The 21,371-nt window shown below is 41.3% G+C and overlaps 1 protein-coding gene across 8 annotated transcripts in view; it reads left to right on the top strand.

Annotated features, from left to right (window-relative positions):
- CADPS (calcium dependent secretion activator) overlaps positions 1 to 21,371 on the top strand; it is a 418,935-nt gene that overhangs the window by 282,598 nt on the left and 114,966 nt on the right. For 4 of the 8 annotated variants that reach the window (XM_064496352.1, XM_064496353.1, XM_064496354.1 and 1 more), the window contains exons 14-18: positions 1,261 to 1,448; positions 3,497 to 3,655; positions 16,927 to 17,028; positions 18,520 to 18,583; positions 18,957 to 19,080. In XM_064496352.1, the coding sequence (XP_064352422.1) occupies positions 1,261 to 1,448; positions 3,497 to 3,655; positions 16,927 to 17,028; positions 18,520 to 18,583; positions 18,957 to 19,080 (637 nt within the window). The remainder of the gene's footprint in view (positions 1 to 1,260; positions 1,449 to 3,496; positions 3,656 to 16,926; positions 17,029 to 18,519; positions 18,584 to 18,956; positions 19,081 to 21,371) is intronic. The other 4 variants (XM_064496355.1, XM_064496358.1, XM_064496357.1 and 1 more) reach the window with 1 other exon arrangement.

Genomic DNA, 21,371 nt, shown 5'->3' on the forward strand with positions numbered 1-21,371 from the left:
GCCTCTACCTGCCACCCGGTCCCTCTCTTCTTTTGCCTTTTCCCTCCCAAGATGGAGTGACAGTCAAAAGAGGACTCAGAGAAGACCCTCCAAGGAAAATTAAATTTATATTTAAGACAACCCTAAATTCCCAGCTTGCAAAGTACCACCTAAATTGGTTTATGTCTTACTTCAGAAGGATACCCAAACTGAAAGAAGTGATTTGATTTCAGGCTTGTTCCGAGGGTGACTTTGAGTGGCAAGTCCCTAGGGCTTTCTGTGCGGCTCTTTTCTTAAGTGCACGGCGGAGGCAGCAGTTTCTACCCCATCATGCCTCCCAGTCAGCTCTGAATCACAGATTCCATCCAGGTTCTCTTTTAGAGCAGAGTTTTGTGTGGTCCTGCAGCAAATAAATAAATAAGAAGAAAAATAATTGCCAGAGGAGGGGTGAGGGGAAAAGGCTCAACCAGGGCACAAGAAGCTCCTCTCTGTTTAATGGAATCATGTCTGATTCACAACTTAACAACTTAGTCATGTTATTCTCTTTGGAAAGTGATGTTATTCTCTTCATTTTAAAATCTAAAACCATTTTCCTTCCAAAGTAGAAGGATTTATGAAGTCCTGGCATGTATGTAGACCAATCCTAGTATTTCTTTATGCTCCAGAGCATTAAAAAAAAAAAAAGAAGAAGAAGAAATCTTGGAGTCAAACAGAGCTGGGTTTGAATCCTGCCTGTTTGGTATTATTTGTGAGTCACTTAACAGCTCTGATTTCCATTTTTTCATCTATGAAATGAAGATGTCTACTTTCCAAAGTTGCTATGGGACTCAACTGAAGTTCTTTGTCAAGAGTAAAACACTAGACCCATGTAAGGCATTAATAATACTATTTTTTCTTATTGGTAACCGGGACTTAACCTTACCCTCAACTCCAATACTCTTCAAGTGTATGGTTCAGTGTTAAAGCAGTGGGTGAGACTCTCTTTGTGGAATCATGCCCTCTGCTATCCAGATGCCATCACTTACTGCGTCACCATGTCCTTCCTGAGCTCCAACTTCCCATCCATCAAAGAGGGATCGCAGTACCTACCTTATAGGGCTGTTGTGAGGGTTAAACCAGATAGCACATGCGGAGTTTGGCACAGTGGCTGGCACTCCGTAAGCAATCAGTAAGTGTTAGCTCTATTTTTACCCGCTTCTCCAGTCACCCCCAATTCTAGCAGCTCTCCCAGAAAAACCAACCTGTATTTAAAAGAAAGTCTCTCCTTTATTCCCCAAATAGGGCTGGTTCAGTCCAGGCCAGGTGTTTGTACTAGACGAGTATTGCGCCCGAAATGGAGTCCGAGGGTGTCACCGCCATCTCTGCTACCTCAGAGACTTGCTTGAACGGGCGGAAAACGGCGCCATGATCGACCCCACCCTCCTTCACTACAGCTTTGCTTTCTGTGCGTCCCATGTCCACGGGAACAGGTAAGCACGTGTCCAGAAGTATTCTTTCAAAAAAAATTTTTTTTGAGACACTGGCAATGGTTTATGATTGGTCCTGCTTTTAGTATCATCTCTCACCCTCTATCCATCCCCATTCCCTCAGTAGTACAGACACACGCATGTGTGCACATGTGCACACATACAAACACACACACGCCACACAAACACAAAGAACACACAGGTTTGAATTTCTTCTCGTTTCAAGAGACTTAATAGAAGCGGCAGACAGGACTCCTAGAGTGGTCTCTGAAGTTAGGATAGTCTGGGCTCAAATCCTGGCTCCTCCATTTGCTAGCCATGACCTTGGTTGGTGATTAAAACCTTTGTGCCACAGTTTTCTCCTCTGTCAGTCAGGGATGATAATGACCTCCTGGGATTGTTGAGAGGATGCAAGCGGTTATAAAGGGCTCGGCGCCATGCCTGGAACATGGCAAGGGCTAAATAAATGTTTGCCTTTGTTGTTATTATCATTCATTCCATAAATATTCAACAATTACTTGCTGAGTGTCAGCATCCATGGTGAGCAAAAACTAGACACCAAACGAGGGCAGAGTGGTATAGAGATTGGCTCTCTGAGAAAATGGAATGAAGTCCCACGGTAGCATTTAATAAGAGAAACACGACTCAGCTGGGATGGCAGGGTGACAGGCAGGGCCTCCCTGAGGACTGAGGACTGGAGGAGGAGTTCAGTGGTTCTGGGCCAAAGGAGCAGCATGTCCAAATGCTCTGCAGAGGAAATTCAGGATCAGAAACAAGCTAGGTGAAGCTGCAAAGCAAAACTCATCGTGAACCACGGAGCTGGGAAGAACTTCAGAGATCACAGTGTAATCATAACCCCTTCTGTTTCTAAGTTTTGCAGACAAGACCGGAACATCAGTTCTCCTAACTCCACACTAAGTATTTTCTTTCTTTAGACCTTGCCCAGCTCCTGGAGGAAAAAAATCCAGGTTCTGAATAATGCAAAGCAGCAAATAATTTAAGAACATTACCATTTGGCTTTGAAGACATGGAATAAATTTCCACAGTGCCATAGCCAGTTTACCATCCCAGTGCATGGAGCCTCACATTACTATAAAGATAAACCTCCACTACCCCCCCGAGGAAGCCCAACCAATAGCCAGGGAAGGCACAGCCAGGGAAAACGAAGTGGCTCCAGAAACCCAGCCTGTGATGAAAAAGTTGCTACTCTGGGGAAATTCATGTGTGGGAGAATCCGGAATTGACTGCATTTTATTTTGAATCAGAATTCTGTCAGTCATCTTCATCTTTGCAAGCTATAACACTGAAATATCTGTGGGGTTCGGGCTGTGATTTTTTTTCTCTCTCTCTCTAGTACGGCTAGATTTTATGAGATGCAACTTCAACATTTAGAGCTAGATAACAATAGCATTGCGGGTTTGAATATTTAACAGGCAACAAGGTTTTCATCACCTCCCATTGTTACAATGCTTGCTAGCCCAGCACATGACCTTTCATTTGCATCAAAGATATTCATGAAAACTCTGATACCTGGGGAGTAGCTCTGCATAATTCTGCTTTTTATAAATATGTACACTTTGATGACTATCTGTTACAGCCTCTTGGACTGAATTCTTTAAAGAGAGAGAGAGAAGTTGCATTATATTCTCTGGTTTGTCACACTGTATTCTACATATGTTACTGAATAAGAAAGTGTTATAAAATAATGAAGTGTTTTTGTAAACTCCCTGGTAAACATCATCATGAATTATGATACACATTGTCTGGATTTCATATTGTAAGACTGCCACTTGATTCACAGTTAGGTTTATACATCTTGTCATGGAAACAGTTTTGGATTTCTTATTTTCTTTTCAGTTCTGATTTTCCTTATGCAAGTTTGCATCTTTTTTTTTTTTTTTGCTTATTATTTTAGTTTGAATGCATTTGCTTTCGCTGTTTGATGCATCCTTCTTTTTCTTTCTTTTGTTTGTGCATGTATGTGTGCTCTCGATTCTCCCGTGGCTGACCACACTCTGTGCATGCCCCATGCGACCACCCCCTCTCCAAAGTCAACAAATGCATGTGTACCTTAGTGGGCTGCCACCAAATACAGACCCTGAAGGGATCAAAACTCCCTCCCCATCTGAACCAGAGGCTAAAAAAGATACCAAAAAGGAATCCAAAAAAAGAAAAAATCCCAAAACCCAGGCAAATCCAGAGCCCAAGAGGTAAGAAGTTATGTGTGTATTCGCTTGTGTTCCGCGATGTCTGTGACCTTCCCCATCCCCTCATCTCCGCTACAACTTCCACCTTAGCCAACCGCAAGCTTTGTGTATTCCCAAAGTCTCTGTCAAAAGATGTGTGTTTAAAAATCCTAACAATGGGCAAAAATACTATGTATTAGGACTGAATTTGAGTCAGGTATTTAGTGGACGTTGAAAACATGTTCATATTGAAAAAAACTAATTGAACAATATGTAAAGAGAATCATTAATTGCTTTTTTAAGTGGCATCTCGTTAGGGGCCTGGTACCTTACCAAGCCGTTCATAATAAGCAACTGGTGCTTTATAATTTTGAAATTATGTTTAAGGAGTGAGTGAAATAGGTTGGCTTAAGTTGGGTTCATACATCTGTAGTAGGTCCAACATTTTCAGCAAACCCCCTCCGTTCTACATTTATCTCATGAAAGAAATCCAACTTCAAATAATGATTTATAATAAAGACACAAAGTCAAGTCTATCAGTAAATTAATGACTCTTAGTAGAATCATTTATATGATGAGGTCTCCTTGAAAGCACTTTTCGATTCTTTGTAAATTATGTTTATCCTCTCCTGTTTCCCGTGTCCTTTAGAGATGCTCTCTTTGTGAATTGGTAAAATGGCAAATTGGTGGCTTTTTTCCTTTTTAAACTAGATGTACAATTATCTCCAGTGTTATCCTTATGTCATTCTTCACCTTCCGTATCTTCTCCAAATTAACATTGACATTTTAAAGATTTGTTGCTGTGGTTTGTTCTGACCCTAGCATGTCGAACTACACATAGTTCGCAAGGAGGTGTGCTCTATGCTTCAGAATGAGTTTATTCATTTGAATATTTCTATGTCCTAAAATATACAGTTCACTTACAGGTAGACTGAATGAAAATGCCAATTTTCACTTCCTAGAGAATGTAACAGGCTGTCAATCAGTGTACGCAGGTCTAGTAGTGAAGGTCAAAGAAAGCCCTGTTTCCATGTGGACACCCACCTTCTGAATTTGCAGTATACAAGGGAGGAGGTGGAATGGAGTTTTTGTGTCTCCCCATGACGGTCATACTGTGAGGTTGCCGCAGCTGGCAGCCGGTAAGAAAGTGCTTAGAGGATGTTGTTGGTGCCTAAAAGAAGCCTCTCTGGCTGCTGTCCAAGGTGCTGCTTTGGGCATGTTCAGCATTAAAGCAGAGCAGAGAGTAAATGGCCATACTTGCTTGCGTCTGACCTATTCCCTACGCCTTGAAAAACTACCTAAAATGATCTTGAATGGTATTTTGAGGCTTATGTGTGTCCCATGGTCTATGTTTGCATTGCATTTTTTAAGGAAGAAGAAATCATAATATTATATATCAGTTGTGTGGTATTCTGCAGTTTATAAAGTACATTCTGTCTCATTTGCTCTAACATTGTCAGGTTAGCTACGTTTACACCCATTTTGCAGATGATGAAACTGAATGTGAATTTAAGTGGCAAATCCAGATACTCTGTGCCCAAACTCTTCCTCTTTTTAGTACATCAGCACTGCACGTAGATTCTAAAAGTCTGAGTATTAGAGCCTGTTCTGCAAAAATCTAAGATTATCATACCTCATTTCTGTGTCTCAGTTTTCTCATCTGCAAAATGAGCACATAGAACCATAGCACCTGTAATATCCCATCAACCTCTAAAATTATCTTATTAGGTTATAATAACAAGTAAAATTATCTATTATCAGATTTCATAAATAAAGTTTAATTATCACAATTTAATAAGAGTTTGCTATATGCCAGGCACTGTGTGAAGTGCTGTTTACATATATTATTTTATTTTATGCTTATTACATTGTTATGAGATCTATATTATTAGTACCCTCACCTAACAGATGACGAATTTGAGGCTGAGATAAATTCATTCACTTACTCTGTAGCAAATACGCGTATGGACCTAATTCAAACATGGATATTCTGACTGTGGTGCTTTCATTTGTAACCTCTCTGCCTTACTACCTGCCCAGCATAAGTGCTTGTATATGGTGTGAGATGCCGATTCAGTTATCTGATACGAATTTCAAAATTTCCTGGTGAGGCATTGTAGCAGTCATCTGAAGTCATAAAACATTTTTCCATTTTTGTCTTAAAGATGTCCAAAACCATTTTGGCTCATCTGGTAACTCTGGCCTTGTGGAAAAAGCCAGAGTGGATCTGGAGTTTTAGACCACCTAAGGGAGAGTCTCCTTTGAACAGTAATTAACAGCCTTTCGGTCCTGGGGGTCAGGGGAAATACATTTTCCTGCCTCCTTCATCGGGATGAACACTATTTGCATGTGGAGATGTTATCTATTTTCTGACTCAGTATAAGAAGGAATTCATGACTCATGGAAGCAAATTGCCCTTTAACTGAATTTAACTGAACAATAGAGCCCATTCCCGTTGTCATCTCACAGCCAACTTGATTAGGTGAAAAGTTGCTTTTTACCTAATTATTAATTTTCTACCCATTAATAACTCAGCAGCCCGAAAGATCCCTGCCCTAGTGCAGCTGGACATCGTTAGTGACCACTCAGGGTCTGGTGACTGAGTTTATCCTGCCTTCTCTGGCAGCCTGTGCCATGTCCCTGTCAAACGCTATGCCTGTTTGAATTCAGAACATCTCATTCAAAGTAGACATATCTGGTCAATAGGAGGATGTTTGCTGCTCATAATTCCAAGCAGTGGAAGATATGGAACCATCCACATGTTGGCATCTTTTAGAGCAGTGGTTCTTGGCTAGGGGTGATCTCTTCCCCAGGGGACACTTGGCAATACCCGGTAACAATTTTTGATTGTCACCATGGAGAAGGGTGATGTTATCCTCATCTAGTGGGTAGAGGCATTTACAATGCTTCTAAAGATTCTACAGTGCCCTACACTAGTTTGTAGGGCAGCCCCCTACAAACAAAACCCTAAAAAAAAAAAATCAAACGTCCAGGTGATGCACTGAAATTTCTCATTTTTACTTAGCTTTTGTTTTCTTTCACACAGACTTATTCTGTGTCTAAAGGCATGACAGTTGCCACCACTGATTTTTGGCCTGTGCAGGGGTTGTCACACTCTAGTTTGCATACAGATCATACGGGGAGTTTGTTAAAATGGAGAGGGCAAGTTTCCCCTCCTCAGATAATTTGATCCAGCAAGTCTTGGATGGGGCCAGGCACCTGCCCTTTTAATCGGTTCCTCCCTCCAGGTATTTCTAAGGCATTTGGTCTGCAGATCCTACTCATTCAAGGTCTTGGTGGCCAAAGTTGGCTGCACAGTGGACTCACTCAAGGAGCCTAAAAAATGCTGTGCTTTAGGCCTACCCGCTAAGGTTCTGCTTTCATTAATCTGGGATAGAGCCTAAGCATCATAGTTTTAAAATCTCCCAAGTGATTCTTATATGTAGCAACATTTAAGAACCACTGATTGAGGGAACATTAGTTTGGACCAGCTCTTTAAAACTGAGCCCATTTTCTCAAAGGGAGAGGAAAATAAAGGGAAAATGTGAGTACGTTCAGCTGGTTACACTTGGCGATCATCAAATCCACAGATGTAAATCGATACATCTTCTCATTTTTAAATCAGCTCCTAGGGTTGCAGTACTTAATTTTCACCATAATATTTTTAGTATTCTTTCTAGATGACATTTAGATTCACATCACTTTGGTCACTGTCCCACAGTGACAAGGCAATCAAACAGCTCCGATGATTGCAAGTTGCGTCAGTGTTCCTTGGATCCATTTATTATTGGGATTGGAAATTTTTCTCATTTACATTATTATTTAACATTTCTTGAATGCCAGTGCTGCTCTTCACATATGGCCTGCGGAGAAAGTACATTGTATCAGCAATTAACAAATCCATAATGCCAACCGCCCCAATCCAAAGTAAGCTGCATGGATTAATGAGTCTACAAGCAGATGTAAGAGGGCATGAGTCCTAAAAATCTCTGAAAATGAGTCCAAGGATTCTTTTGGGAGATGCGCTTGGAGCCAAGGTGCTGCTTGTATGCGGAGACCATGTGATCCTTGTGGCTTAGATTTGAGTAACTGAACCACCGGATGGAACTCACTTTTCTCCTCTGTTACTCCATCAGGGTCCCTAAGTCAGTACGTGGTTCCATCCACCCAGTTGCCCAAGACAAAAACCTTGAGAGTCATCCTTGACACTCCTCCCTCAGCACATCACAAGGTTCAATTACCATGCCCTGTCAGTGCCCTTAGGTACCTCTCCAGTCCATCCGCATCTCCTTCTCTTCAGTGCCACTACCAGGCTTGGGTCTCTATCTTCTCTTCCCTGGACCACAGCAGCTGCTTTGTGAACCATGTCCTTGCCTCCAGGGTTGGTCCCTCACTTCCAATCCGTGTCACATAATGGTTTCCTTTATTTCTTTTTTGCAAATACCTACCTGGAAGTGAAGGATTCATTTTGCGTAGGTATATTTTTTTCCTTCCACTCCAATCTCTCCTTTCTCTCCTTCTCTTCTTTCCTTCCCTCCATTTCTCCCTCCCTTTCTCTCTCTCCTAGTTACACATACACCCATCATGACATTACATCTGGTGCTTTTTAACTCCCTCCCCCAAAGAGAGAGGAAAGACCATAGCTCTCTTTTACTGACCTCTGAATACAGCAGTTCGGTGGCAGGCAGGCATGGGTAGGGGACGACAGTGACACTTACATTCCTGGTCTCATGTCACACAGGGACACAGGCATTATTGCATTTGTTGGCAGGAGCACGTGGCTGGTTGGCCTCCCAGCTCTGAGCAGGTGGCGTTGCCCTTACAAGTAGCTGAGTCATGCTCTCTAAATTCTAGAGAACCAGCTTCACCTGATTGGAAATACTTCTAAGAAGAAGAGGGAAAAAGTCTAAACACATTTCAAGTGAACGTCTGCATCCGAAAGAGAAATCCTCTTTAGAGCTTGCATTCTAGCTTTTAACCCATGTGACTCTCTTCCTGAAGGAAATTTGCCCCATGAGAACAGCAGGGTTTTCAACTCACACATAAAATCTTATAAAATGTGCTGAATTATCTATCCCATCAGTGCATTCATTCTGGCCCATAACAAACCATCCAGCTAATGTGCATTTTCCTTCTGAAATTCCACCAGGGTGTCCTCATTCAGTAGTCAGTGGATTCATTGGTGCAAAACATATTTTCAGGTGTCACACCCTTTTCACGGTGTGTGTTATGCCCAAAAGCCACACATATGACTGGTTTGATCACCCAGAAGTCTGTACTTAAGGTCCTCAGGTGTTCATGGTGGAATTTAAAGCCTAACTGCCTAGGTTTGTCTAGAAATAAAGAAACACACGTCTTCTCTTCTTCCTCAAATAGCAACCACATTCTTTGAGACTGTTAGGTAGGGGGAGGCTGCTCCATCACCCCCATCCTTAGAGTGAAGACATCTCCTGATATTGTTGGGTTATAGCTACATACTTAGAAAGCAGTAAACAAATCAGAAAGACCTCACTGGTAGATTTTTGCCCTCTCCACACCTCTTTCAGATTGACTGAAGCCAACCTCGAGAAGCGTCAATGCACGTTTGAAATGTTGTAGAAATTGCTTGTTGTTGCTTCTTGTCTTACTCTGTGATACAAACGCTCTGATGTATTTGTTTTAGCAGCATGTCTGAGCCCCAGGGCATCAGGGCATAATTAGAAAAGGGCATGGGCTGGAGAGGGGAGGGAGGGAAAGGGCGAGGCTGGGTTTTCATAATGAAGCAGTGACTACGGGACGCGAGAGCCCTAATTACAATGTATGACCAACCTAGAGTTGATACAGACCATCCAGAGGAGACAGTGGGGATGTCTTCTTTTGATGCGTTGGTGCTACCTTGAGTTTGGAGTGATGATCTGCTCGAGAGAGACAAAGGAAATATCCCACACTGGGATTAAACTCAAAAGTGTCATTCTGAAAGTTGTCAGGGAGAAGGATGGCTAGAAAAAGTCAATTTAAAGAAGAGAGAGAGAGGTTAAGAGAGTGTGCTGGGTCTCAGTGTTCTCTTTAGGGACCATCGTGAGGAACGTCTATGAAAATAATTCTGTTCCACTCAGACCCTTTGAGTGCTCATATTTCGGGGCTGGAACAGTTTTGCAGCAAGGAGGATTCGGTTAGCGTGCTTGTTTAAGGACATTTTCGTGGCTCCGTAACGCGGTCTGCAGGCATGCATCCACTTGGAGAGAGAAAATATATCATGTTTACGGTGCCTGCACTGGCATATGTGGACATTTGCATTTAGAGAGAGTGTGTTCCCGCTTCAGCTGGGGTTCTACCCCTTGTTGGGAGCGATAGGAGCTTAAAGCTGGCTGTATGCAGACAGGTGGACCAGGCACTCTTTCCTCTTTTGTTGAATCAATCCACGCATTTCTTTCTACACCGGGTTCTGTGCTCAATCACCAAACAGACGCAGCCTCGGAACACATCAGTCATAGTATGCTTTGAGTTCACTTAGTAACCTGACAAAAACGAAGGTTTTGTAGCCCAGCTTTACAAAATTATGTGGAGAGCCCCGTTAACAGGATAATTAAATGCTGGGCCTCCGTGTGCCCACCTGGGTGTGGAGTGACAGTGTAACGACCCCGGAGAGGTCAGTTCATTTCCACAAAAACATGGTGTAGCTGGAATTCTTTGGCTCGATTGTTCATGCTTAATTTCAAATATCGCAACAAAATGTTTCCCTTTAAAAGCCTAGTGTTTAATCGGATTGGGTTAATCCTACAATGGATGTGAATTAACAAAATCCAGCTCAGAAGCATTCTAGGGAAACGGAGAATTTACATACCGAGTCCTAAAGTGTGGGCAGCTGGGTGAGGGTAGTTGCAATCTGACAAAAAAAAAAAAAAAAAAAAAAAAAAAAAAAAGGTTGGGGGGGGACACAACTGTAGATGTATTATTATTTGTGACATGGCTCAGGATGGGAGGCTGTGAGGAGAGTGGAGATGACAGAGCTGGTGTTAACCACTGTGACAAGGACTTGAAGAGCAGCCGACCTGACATCCTTCCTCTCGTGCTGCCGAAAATGTCAACTTCGTGAAGGACAGTGAGAAAACGGTTTGCCGAAAACTTGAAAGGTGGATCCCAGAGATGCCCGCCGTGTCAGATGTGATATAGTCTGCCGTGGCCGGGGAGGCCCGCTCCTGGCTCCGACGATGGCCTGCAGGTGGCCCGGCGTCCAGTCTGCGACGGGGCTCCCGAAATGACTGCACTTGACCTGCGTATTGTCTCAGGTTTGCGGGATCATGATCTGCAAGAAGTGAGTGGTTAGCCAGTGTGCAGTTAGGTGGAACCAGCAACCGGGGACCACATTTCCTTCCGTGTGTGTGTGTGTGTGTGTGTGTGTGTGTGTGTGTGTGTGTGTGTTTCTAAAGCTAGATTCGAAGGCATCAACGCTTCTACTAAAATTGGGAGCGTGGGAACAAAGGGGCTGTGTGCTTTATGAACTTCCATCAGTTCACTATAAGTACCAAAAACTGACTCTGGATAATCTATGCAAAAGGGAGTTGATTGGGACGATGCCAGGAGCCTCAAAGAAAGGGAGGGGAAAACTGGATTGAAGGCAGCTGTGGAAAAATAAACAAAAGGACCAGAGCAATGGTTCAACCCTTACCTGCATGTTAGAATAACCCGGGGAGCTGTAACATGACAGTGTGAAGGCCCTACTACAGACAGACTGAATCAGAGCTTCAGGGTGGGACCTCTCAGAGCTCCCTCTCCTGTTCTAAGGTACAGCCAGAGATTAAGAGCTACTGACCTATGAGGACAGACTGCTGGGATGAGCAAATTCCACTTGTCTCTTTCATCCTCACATCATTTTCTTGATGTAAAGGTCCTAGGAAGGAGCGTCCAGTTAGCTGAGTGTAGTGTCTAGACCAGCTTAGAGGTGCAGGGACCACGGGAGGTAGGGGCTGACCTGTAGGAAGTCCTGCAGCATTGACAGTGGGAGAGTAGGCACCTGAATTTCCCCTGCCCTCCCCCCAGGAGTACCCACAACACAGCCCAGGTCCTTCCTCCAGAGCAAATTCCAGCGCCGTTAGGAAGAGGCAGTGGACCCCAAGAAGTGTAAAAATACGAGCAGAAAACAGCACTCAGGATACAAGAGAGCTGAGGGCTCGTAGGCGTGACTCCGAGTAAAGACACATCTCGGTCTGGGATTAAAACTCCAGCTTCTTCCCTCCTCTTCTCTCATTCTTTGTGATTCCTTAAGTGTTAAAAGTATTGAGGAAGGAACAAGATGCGGAGCCAGTTTTATGACAATTATAGAATCAACCCCCAAATGTTTCCAGCACAGAAAAACAAAAGCATGGCTTCAGAGAGACACCAGTACAATTCTATTTATTTTGCAACTAGCCCTGCTTAGAATAGTACCTTGGAAACTGTGCAGATGCCACTTTGGGAATGGATTACTAGCTTCAACAGTGGACCATTACTTCTTAGAGAAGATCTCTGGTTCCATGTTCAGTCTGTTCCAGGGGAAATTGGGAGCCCTGAAACAAAAGTATCCTTTAAGGTGTTCAGCCCACCCACCCAGAATTTTCTTGCTCTAAGACAGAGCTCCTCAAAGGAAGGTTCCCCAAACCCAGCAGCACCAGAGAGCTTGTTAGAAATGCAGGTTCTCAGGCCCCACCCCAGATCTACTGAATCAGAAAGTCCAGGGTGGTCCAGCAGTCTGAGTTGTCACAAACTTTCCAGGTGATTCTCAGGCACACTCAGGTTTGAGAATCACCGTTCTAGAAAAAGTATTTCATTGCTTCTGTGAGAACAGAGCTCCCCGAAATATCCAACCCGGATTTTTCAGTTAGTAGACCCATAGAAATCTACCTAAACCTGTAAAATTTACATTGGCAAATTACAGGGGTCACTGGAAAAGAAATTGATGTTTGACGAGAATTTCAGTAGTAATTATGAGAAATCAGACCCCTAACAAAGGGTACTTTTGCTTTCTAATTGATAGAGTGACAGCCTGTGATCTTGGATAAATTGTTATTCCTGCCCGTCTCTTCCTCGGTTTGTAAAATAATATTCACTGTTACCAGCATCATTTCAGAACATTTCCGGCAATTACAAATAAATAAATCTGTGTTGGATGTCTAAGTCGTGATGTGTCTTGTCACCTGGTTTTCTTGTTGTTGGTGGTGGTGGTGAAGCCTGTACTTTGTGTTTTACAGACGTAAGATTAGCTGGTTCCATTTATTTTAAAATGGAACTGTTCATGCTGGCATGGGCAGTCAAGAAGCAAATTTAAGAAAAGATGACAGTAATTTTTAGTTGTTTACCTTTTTTTGAATAGGGAGGTTAACAGTGTTCACAAAGTAGCCCACGGAGACATGCAAGCTGTCATCTGATACCTTTACTAATTGTAAATGTGAATCATCAGAACAAAAGGGGGAAAAAAAACCAACCAAACTTTATGTTTTAGAATAATAGCCTTTGTTGTGAGAATGGCAAGGTGGCCAGGCACACACTACATGTTCAGTTTTTATCATCTCAAAACACAAGTCTAAAAGCTACCTTCTCATTGCCTAATTGCCTTAGAGGGCTTGTTTCATAAGGAAGGAATGATGTTCTTCACAGAAAAAAATAATGTGACCTAATAATGGTCACAAGCATCTCTGGGCTGCCCGTGTTACATGGTTTTCAGGCTTTTCTCTGTGATCTATAAACTCCTCTCTGAATTGTACCTTATATTTAATAGCATTTTTCTCTGGGTTAATTCCCTGCTAAGAAACAAAATGCTTAAAATGGCTCTTTTTTTTGCCCCCTCAAATCGATGGTGTACATACACACACACACCAATTGTAGAAACGTGCGTTCAGTGCATTAGCAAGATGGCTTGTGTGTAAACAAAATCCAGAAGCCACAGCTAAAGGGAAGTTGTAGATGGTTACAGAAACAGGAGACGTTACCACAGACAGTGTCACATATATTTTGTGGGAGCCAATGAATTCGTCCTGAGATTTAACTACAGCTTTGTGGACAGTTCATGTTTTTAAAAAAATTTTTTTTAAATAAATTTTATAAATTAACATATGAGATTTTTCCTGGAAAAAAAAAAAACACATAAGTTAATTCCAGTAGCATCCCTGATATTTACCATTTTGCCTTTAAGTTCAAGAGGGGGTGAAGAAGTGGACTGTAAGGTTTTTACTGTTCAGGAATATTTTCTACCAAATGGAGGAGGGGAAGTTTTCCTATTTTTTAAGTAGGGCATTTTTAGTACTTAAGAAGAAGGGAAGCTGACCAATAAACCCCTAACAGGAGGTACAGTGCTATGATTTGCCAAGTCTTTTGTGCAGTCAGACTGGTCTAGTATACAGGATTTTCCCAACTTATGCTGGATTCTTGAGAAGGCCTATAAATAAGACCATTTGTTTGGTCTCAAGATGACTTGCATTTGCAAACTGAAGAATGTTCCAATAGAAGTTTCATGGTGACGCACCAATCTGCAAACTGGCTCAGCCAGTAGTCAAAACAAGTCACTACAAGATCTGGGGAGCTGAAGTCTTTGAATGGGTCAGATTATCCCACGTCTAATTTGGCACAGATCAATTTGGGCTATAAATATGCAGCCTTCCTTTGTATTTTCAACTTGAATGGGCCGAAGGAAATGAGGAAAATGTGTGTGAACCTAAGGGTGATTCAGAAACATGAGATTACTATAGTGAAGCTGAAAGTTACTTATTTACGGTAGGGTCATTCTGTTCATTAGCTGAGCAATAGTTCATTTCAGAGATTGGAAAATATCCTATTCTTTTTTCTGCCTTTATTGGGATATTGACATATACCACATGTAAGTTTAAGGTGTACAATGTGGTAATTTGATACATGTATATATTGAGATGATTACCATAATAGTCACCTATACCCCCAAGTATAATTACCTTGTGTGTGTATGTGTTGATAACATTTAAGATCTACTCTCTAAACAAATTTCAAGTAAATAATATAGTGCTGTTAATTACAGTCACCATATGGTAGATTACAGCCCCAGAACTTACTCCTCTTATAGCTGGAAATTTGCACACTGTGACCCACATTTCTCCATTTCACCCACTCCCCAGCCCTGACAACCACCATTCTGCTCTCCATTTCTATGAGTCAGCTTCTTTAGATGTCACATATAAGTGACATTATGCAGTGTTCTGTCTGATTTATTTCACTTAGTATAATTCTCTCAAGGTCCGTCTATGTCATCACAAAAGACAAGACTGCCTTCTTTTTAATGGCTGAATAATATTCCATTGTGTATATATCACATTTCCTCTATCAATTTATCTGTCAATAGACACTTAGGTTGTTCCCCTACCTTGGCTGTTGTAAACATTGCTGCAGTTAACATGGGGGTGCAGATATATCTTCAAGATAGTGATTTCCTTTTTTTTTTTTTTTTTTTTTTTTCAGATATATACCCAGAAGGGGGATTGCTGGATCACTTGGCAATTTTATTTTTGATTTTTTAGGAACCTCCATACCATTTTCTATAGTGTCTGTAGCAGTTTACATTCCCACCCACAGTGCACAAGGGTTCATTTTTCTCCACAGCCTCACCAACACTTGTTTCATATCTTTTTGTTTTGATAACAGCCATTCTGACAGGTGATATCTCATTGTGGTTTTGATTTGTATTTCTGTGATGATTAATGATGTTGAGCATCATTTCATGGATCTGTTGGCTATTCATAGGTCTTCTTTGGAAAAATGTCTATATTCTCTGCCCATTTTTAATCAAATTATTTGGAGTGGAGTTTTTTTTTTTTTTTGCTATTTTTTTATGAATTCCTTCTATATTTTGAATATTAACCCCTTATCAGATAGGTGGTTTGCAAATATTTCTCTCATCCCATACGTTGTGTTTTTATTGCACAGTGCAAAAGCTTTTTAGTTTGCTGTAGTCTCATTTTCTATTTTGCTTTTCTTCTTTTGCATTTGGTGTCCTATCCAAAAAAATCATTGCCAAGACCAAATGTCAAAGAACTTTACCTCTATATTTCCATCTAGGTTTTTTTTTTTTTTTACAGTTTTAGGTCTTATATTGAAGTCTTTAATTCATTTCCAGTTCTTTTTTATGAGTGTTGTAAGATAAGGGTCCAATTTCATTCCTTTGCATGTACATATCCAGTTTTCCCAACACCATTTATTGAAAAAACTGTCCTTTCTCCATTGAGTATTCTTATCTCCCTTGTCAAACATTAGTTCACTATATATGCAAGGGTTTATTTCTGGGCTCTCAGTTTTGTTCCATTGATCTATGTATCTGTTTTTATGCCAGTGCCATACCACTTTGATGACTACAGCTTTGTAATATAGTTTGAAATCAGAATATATGATGCCTCCAACTTTATTCTTCTTTCTCAGAATTGCTTTGGTTATTTGGGTCTTCTGTGGTTTCATACAAATTTTTGTATTTTTTCTTCTATTTCTGTGGGAAAAAAAAATCCCATTGGAATTTTGATAGAGATTGCATAGAGCTCAAAGGTGGCTTTGGGTAGAGTGGCCATTTTAATGTAATTAATTCTTCCAGTTCGTGAACACAAGATCTCTTTCCATTTATTTGTGTTTTCTTCAAGTTCTTTCATCAATGTTTTATAATTTTTACAGTGTCTTGTAATTTGTTCTTCAGTTAATACATGAGTACTTAAATTAATCTGAACATCTGTAATTGTAAGCTGGAAATTGAGTCATTTAATAACATTTAGCTCTGGGAAGGATAAACACTCACAAGACGCCTGGTTTTCATAGGAGTTTGTGTGCATAATGCAGGAGTCCCAGGTCTAAGCACCTACAAGACAGGCAGGTGATGCAAACTAGAGGTGTGGACCTGCTGAGTGCCTGCCTCAGCTAAGAAAGAGGCTGCTTGTTGCTGCTTGCCAATTAATGCCAGTTGTTCCAAATTTTCAAGAGACTTGTATTATAAAAACTTTCCTAATTTAAAAAATGTTGGCAAGCAGTTCAAAATTTTAAGAAGCTGTGAGCCAAACGGAAGAGGTCTAGAAGCTGGATTTAACCTGCAAGCCACCACTTTGTACATTTTACCATTTCACAGTAAATGAGCGACAGTTCTGCAAATGTCTTCAAACGATAACCTCAGAATACCCCATCCCCTCCAGTCGCCGGCACTGAAAAGCAGGACTTCTCCTAAGGTCACATCGATCATTGGAGTTGTTCTTCTAAAATGGACAGTTTCCTCCTGCTAGAGGTTTGATTTGATGGTGTCAGCATATGAGGTTCCCGTCACCTCATGACATGTCTTCTTTCAGGCCTGATGGGATTGGAACTGTGACTGTTGAGGAAAAGGAACGTTTTGAAGAAATCAAAGAGAGACTCCGCATCCTGCTGGAAAATCAGATAACACATTTTAGGTAAGGATCTGGGGCGAAAGGGCTTTTTAGGAGGGTGAGACTGGGAAAGGGCAAATTAAGGGCTTGATTTGCTAAAACTGTAAAGTTATCAGGGACACACTGATAGTTAGAAATAGCTGAATGAAAAAGCAAACCAAGACAGGGTTCCCCAATAGCCAGGAGACTAGGAAATCTTAAGGTCATTTTATTTCCACTGAAAGGACAAAGCCCTCCTTGTATAAGCTGACCCCAATCATCAATCAGTCTAAAAGAATCTACTGCAACATTGGATGTGATGCTTCTTCAAGGCTTCCAAACAAAACAGTGCAAAATCCTGTGAATCAATTCACTTGAACAGAGAAGGAAGGCAGTGGTACCCAGAAGAGCATCTCCACCTTCTCCGTTACCTGGAAACAGGACTAGCTGGCTATGCAGAGGAAGAAATGAGCATCAGCCTTGACACACTCAAGGCAGCCAGCAGACCCAGCGCTTAAGCCTTGCACAGCACAGCCCACTTCTCCCTTAGAGCAAATGAGACATTTTTAATGCTGCCCTGGTGGTTCTGGACTAGAGATCTTGGAATAGGAGCTCATAGATAGTAAGACCTTTTATAATAACATAATAAGTAGTTCCTATTTATTAAATCCTTCTATGTGTTAGAGAACTAGAACTCATTTTTTTTTTGAATTCTCAGAACAATTTTTAAGGTAGTTATTATAATCTCCAGTTTAAAAGGAGTAAACTGAGGCTGAGAGAGGTTAAGTAACTTGCCCCGGGCCACTCAGCCAGCAAGTGGAAGAAGTGAGATGCATACACAGAATATTCTGGGTGTCCACAGACCATCCTGCCCCCTTTGTGCCACAAGGGGGAGTGTCCCGAAGGGCTTGTGACAGCCTGAAATAGTCATTAGAACTCTCAGTGGTACCTGATACGGTTCTATGTCTGTGCCATCAAAAACCTCCTGGATAAATCTTTATTGGCCATACACTGTATTCAACGTTCATTGCCAGTAACAAAAGATCGAATAACAATTAAAACCTACCATCAAGGAAGGGCAATTAGTAGAATCACGAATTTGCTCAAAATACACTCTTTTATTTCCTATCTTAATTTTGGGGGTGGGGATTTAAGTAAGTGTGTTTGGATTTGTGCCTGTTTCAACTAATATTGTTTTAATGCTGGTCTCAATAATAATATATAAATTTATATTTGAGCTAACAAATGCTTTTCCTTCACAACAGAAATCTAAACAGAGACTCATGTCATCACTTGAAATATTCTTTTCTGTTGCAGACATTTGTGGAGTCTCTCTTCAGTCATTATTCACACATACACATATATACATTATATACACACATATATGGTGTGAATTCAGATTAACATAACACAACGTGACAAAATAAAAAGCGCTTTCTGTTCCTCAGAGAGAGTTGCTATAGGGATCAAATTGCACGAAATATGCTAACATGCGATCGATCTGGGCAACCTGAAATTTTCTTCTGTCTTTTTTAGGTATTGCTTTCCGTTTGGTCGACCTGAAGGTGCTTTGAAAGCTACTCTCTCACTCTTGGAAAGGGTAAGAAGGAAAGTAAAAGGCAGATGACATATACACAGAGACATGAACATAATTATCATGAAATAGTGTGGTTGAATGACCTGGTTTGTATTTTTAAAGGATTTGTTTACCGATCATCAAATATCAGAATAAAAATGAAGAATAGTTAGGATATATTGAAGATCCGTCCCTCACCCTTCCCTGGTTCATGGACAGGCTTTGACATCCTAACTCTGCATTGGATTTTTTAAAATTTTCTCTTTAGCAATGGCTGTTGGTCAATTAAGTTGCAAGGAGGCATCCACAACGAATTTTCAGTTGAATTCTTTAAGAAGTATAAATGAGTAACACACTTGGTTGAACCATCTTGCTGACTTTGTTTTTCCACCTGCAGGTTTTGATGAAAGACATTGTAACCCCAGCGCCACAAGAGGAGGTAAAAACAGTCATCCGTAAATGTTTAGAGCAGGCTGCTTTAGTCAACTATTCTCGGCTATCCGAGTATGCCAAAATCGAAGGTAAGGCCCCCCCCGACTCTGTCCCCAATTTTCCATTTAAATTTTGTTATGCCTCCCTGGGGAAGTCTCTCTCTTTTCTGACGGGCACCAGCAAGCAATGGTCCATCTGAGTATGTTAAGCTGCAACTTGAAAGTCCTTGAAATGTGATCGCTTCCTTGGCTGTGGCCAGATAGATGAATGAAAGAGCAGGGGCTCAGGAGACAGTCTCTGTAGGGAAGAAGATTGAATATAGGATGTTAGCAGTTAATTAAGATCCCTTCAAAGAGTCTACGTTGGCCCTAACTTTGCTCTGTGGCTAATGTTTTCCTCTGACAGAGTTCTGTAGGATTGCTACCTTCTTTAAAGAGAGGAAAACAAAATAATTTGCTTGTCCGCTGTTGATAGCATTGGAAGTGAAATAAGAATTGAAGGAAGCAGCATCAAGATTTTGCTTAACCCTCTTCTTGCCCCTTGAAAGTATCTTATCTTTTGGTAGCTTTTCAGGCTTGCTGGCAGGTTAGTATCCAGCTGTCTCTGATGGCTCCTGGTTCGCTTTAGATCGTGTTCATTCTCGTTACTCCAAACCCAGGATGGGTGTCATCACTGCCCTCTCAAGTTTTAGGCAAGCGGTCACTGATGACCGAGCAATCGCCCAAAGGCACTTTGAGTCCATTCTACTTGAGAAGATACGGTTCTTTGGGACCTATTCATTTGCAAAGGTATTAATCACTTTTCATTGTTACCCTGTTGGCTTCTATAGGGTGATTTGAAAGCCACACCCAACTTGACCGGTGGTGTAAGTTGTATAAATGTGGAAGTTCTGTGTGCACAACTCAATGTGTCCGTATTCTGGAATCTGATGTTCTCTCACATGTGGAATCACCCAGCTAAAACCAGCAAATGCCCATTGTCTGCCTTCAGGACATGACTGGGAAAAATTAAAAAATAAAAATAAGAGACCTAATCACCTCCCCAAACCGCATCACTTACCTTGCCGAAGTCCTCGTTTCCTTGGAGAATTAGGTTAAGATCATGTCAAATTCGCAGTGTTTCGTACATTACGCGTCCTCCCTCTCTCAATTTTGTCTGTCTGACGATGCAAATTGTGTACCAGTGGTAATGAATTCATTGTTATGCATCCAGGGAGAAACACTTAAGAATTGGGCACCAAAAGGATGTTTATCAACTCTTGACTTGGTAATGAGTGACAAAAATAGAGGAACAAGAAGATCGTTACAGGGCTACGTTAGCAACTAATTATTCCAGCATTTGCCTCCGCAGGACATAATGATTGGTTGTATTTGGTAAAGTCCACCAGGCACCTAAATAATTCTAGGCAAGGCCAGAGATGGGATAGGATCAAGAAACGTTCGGTCGCCATGTCTGCTGCCTCGTACGTAGGTCTTGGTCTAGCTATTACTAGGCTTTTGGTAAGATCTGCTCTCTTCTTTCAGATAAATATATCCAAAAACAAACTTTAAGATCTGTAAGTAAAAATGCATTCATTTCCAAAGTAGATCAGCTGGTCTGTAATTTCCTTTTGTGCCTCAATTCTTCTTGGTTGTGTTAATTATCTTCTGCACTGTGACTTTTAGGTCTGGGGATTCTTTGAAGAAACCAATCTTTTTTATTTTTTTTCCCCAACTCTCTTTTCAGAGAAGTACCTCATTCCACACTACCTGCTCTCTTCTGCTTCTCTCCTTCCTTGTCCGTGATTGGCTCAGCCACTTTTTGACGTTACCTCTGCAAAAGTGGCTGTGACGCCAATTTCAAAGCATGCTGGGATTGTTAATTCAGACAACCCAACATCCCCTGGCTGCATGTATCAGGTTTTCTTTCATGAACATAGTCCACCATAGGCTGAGGACACTGCAGCTTTAAAGATATTACTACCAGACGACTTCCTTTTTACGAAGGGTCTGGTCCCAGCCTCAGAAAAGAAATCTTCCATTTTTACATTTGAGCCCCTCTGTGACCGTTAACAGCTTAGTTCCCTGAGAATTTCGGAAAGAAGTTGTAGTAATATTGCTGGGGACTATGTTTATGAAGAAATACCTCAAGAGCCTTAGATACTAAAGTCTGAAATCCTTAGTATCTTGGAGCCTTCGATCAATGAAATTCTGTTTCCCTTTATTCATGATGTTTTTGGTCATTGTATTCTTGCAAATAATTCTAAAGAGACGTGTAAAATCATGGTCACAATCTCTCTCGTGACTCACGGCATGCTGAATGGTTAATCCAGTAGATCTCCAATTTTGAAACTCCTTTTTCTTTTATCCTGTGTTTATCCCAAAATATTCTGTGGCTATTT

This window comes from Camelus dromedarius, chromosome 17 (genome assembly GCF_036321535.1).
Source record: "Camelus dromedarius isolate mCamDro1 chromosome 17, mCamDro1.pat, whole genome shotgun sequence".
In the NCBI taxonomy this organism is placed as follows: domain Eukaryota; kingdom Metazoa; phylum Chordata; class Mammalia; order Artiodactyla; family Camelidae; genus Camelus; species Camelus dromedarius.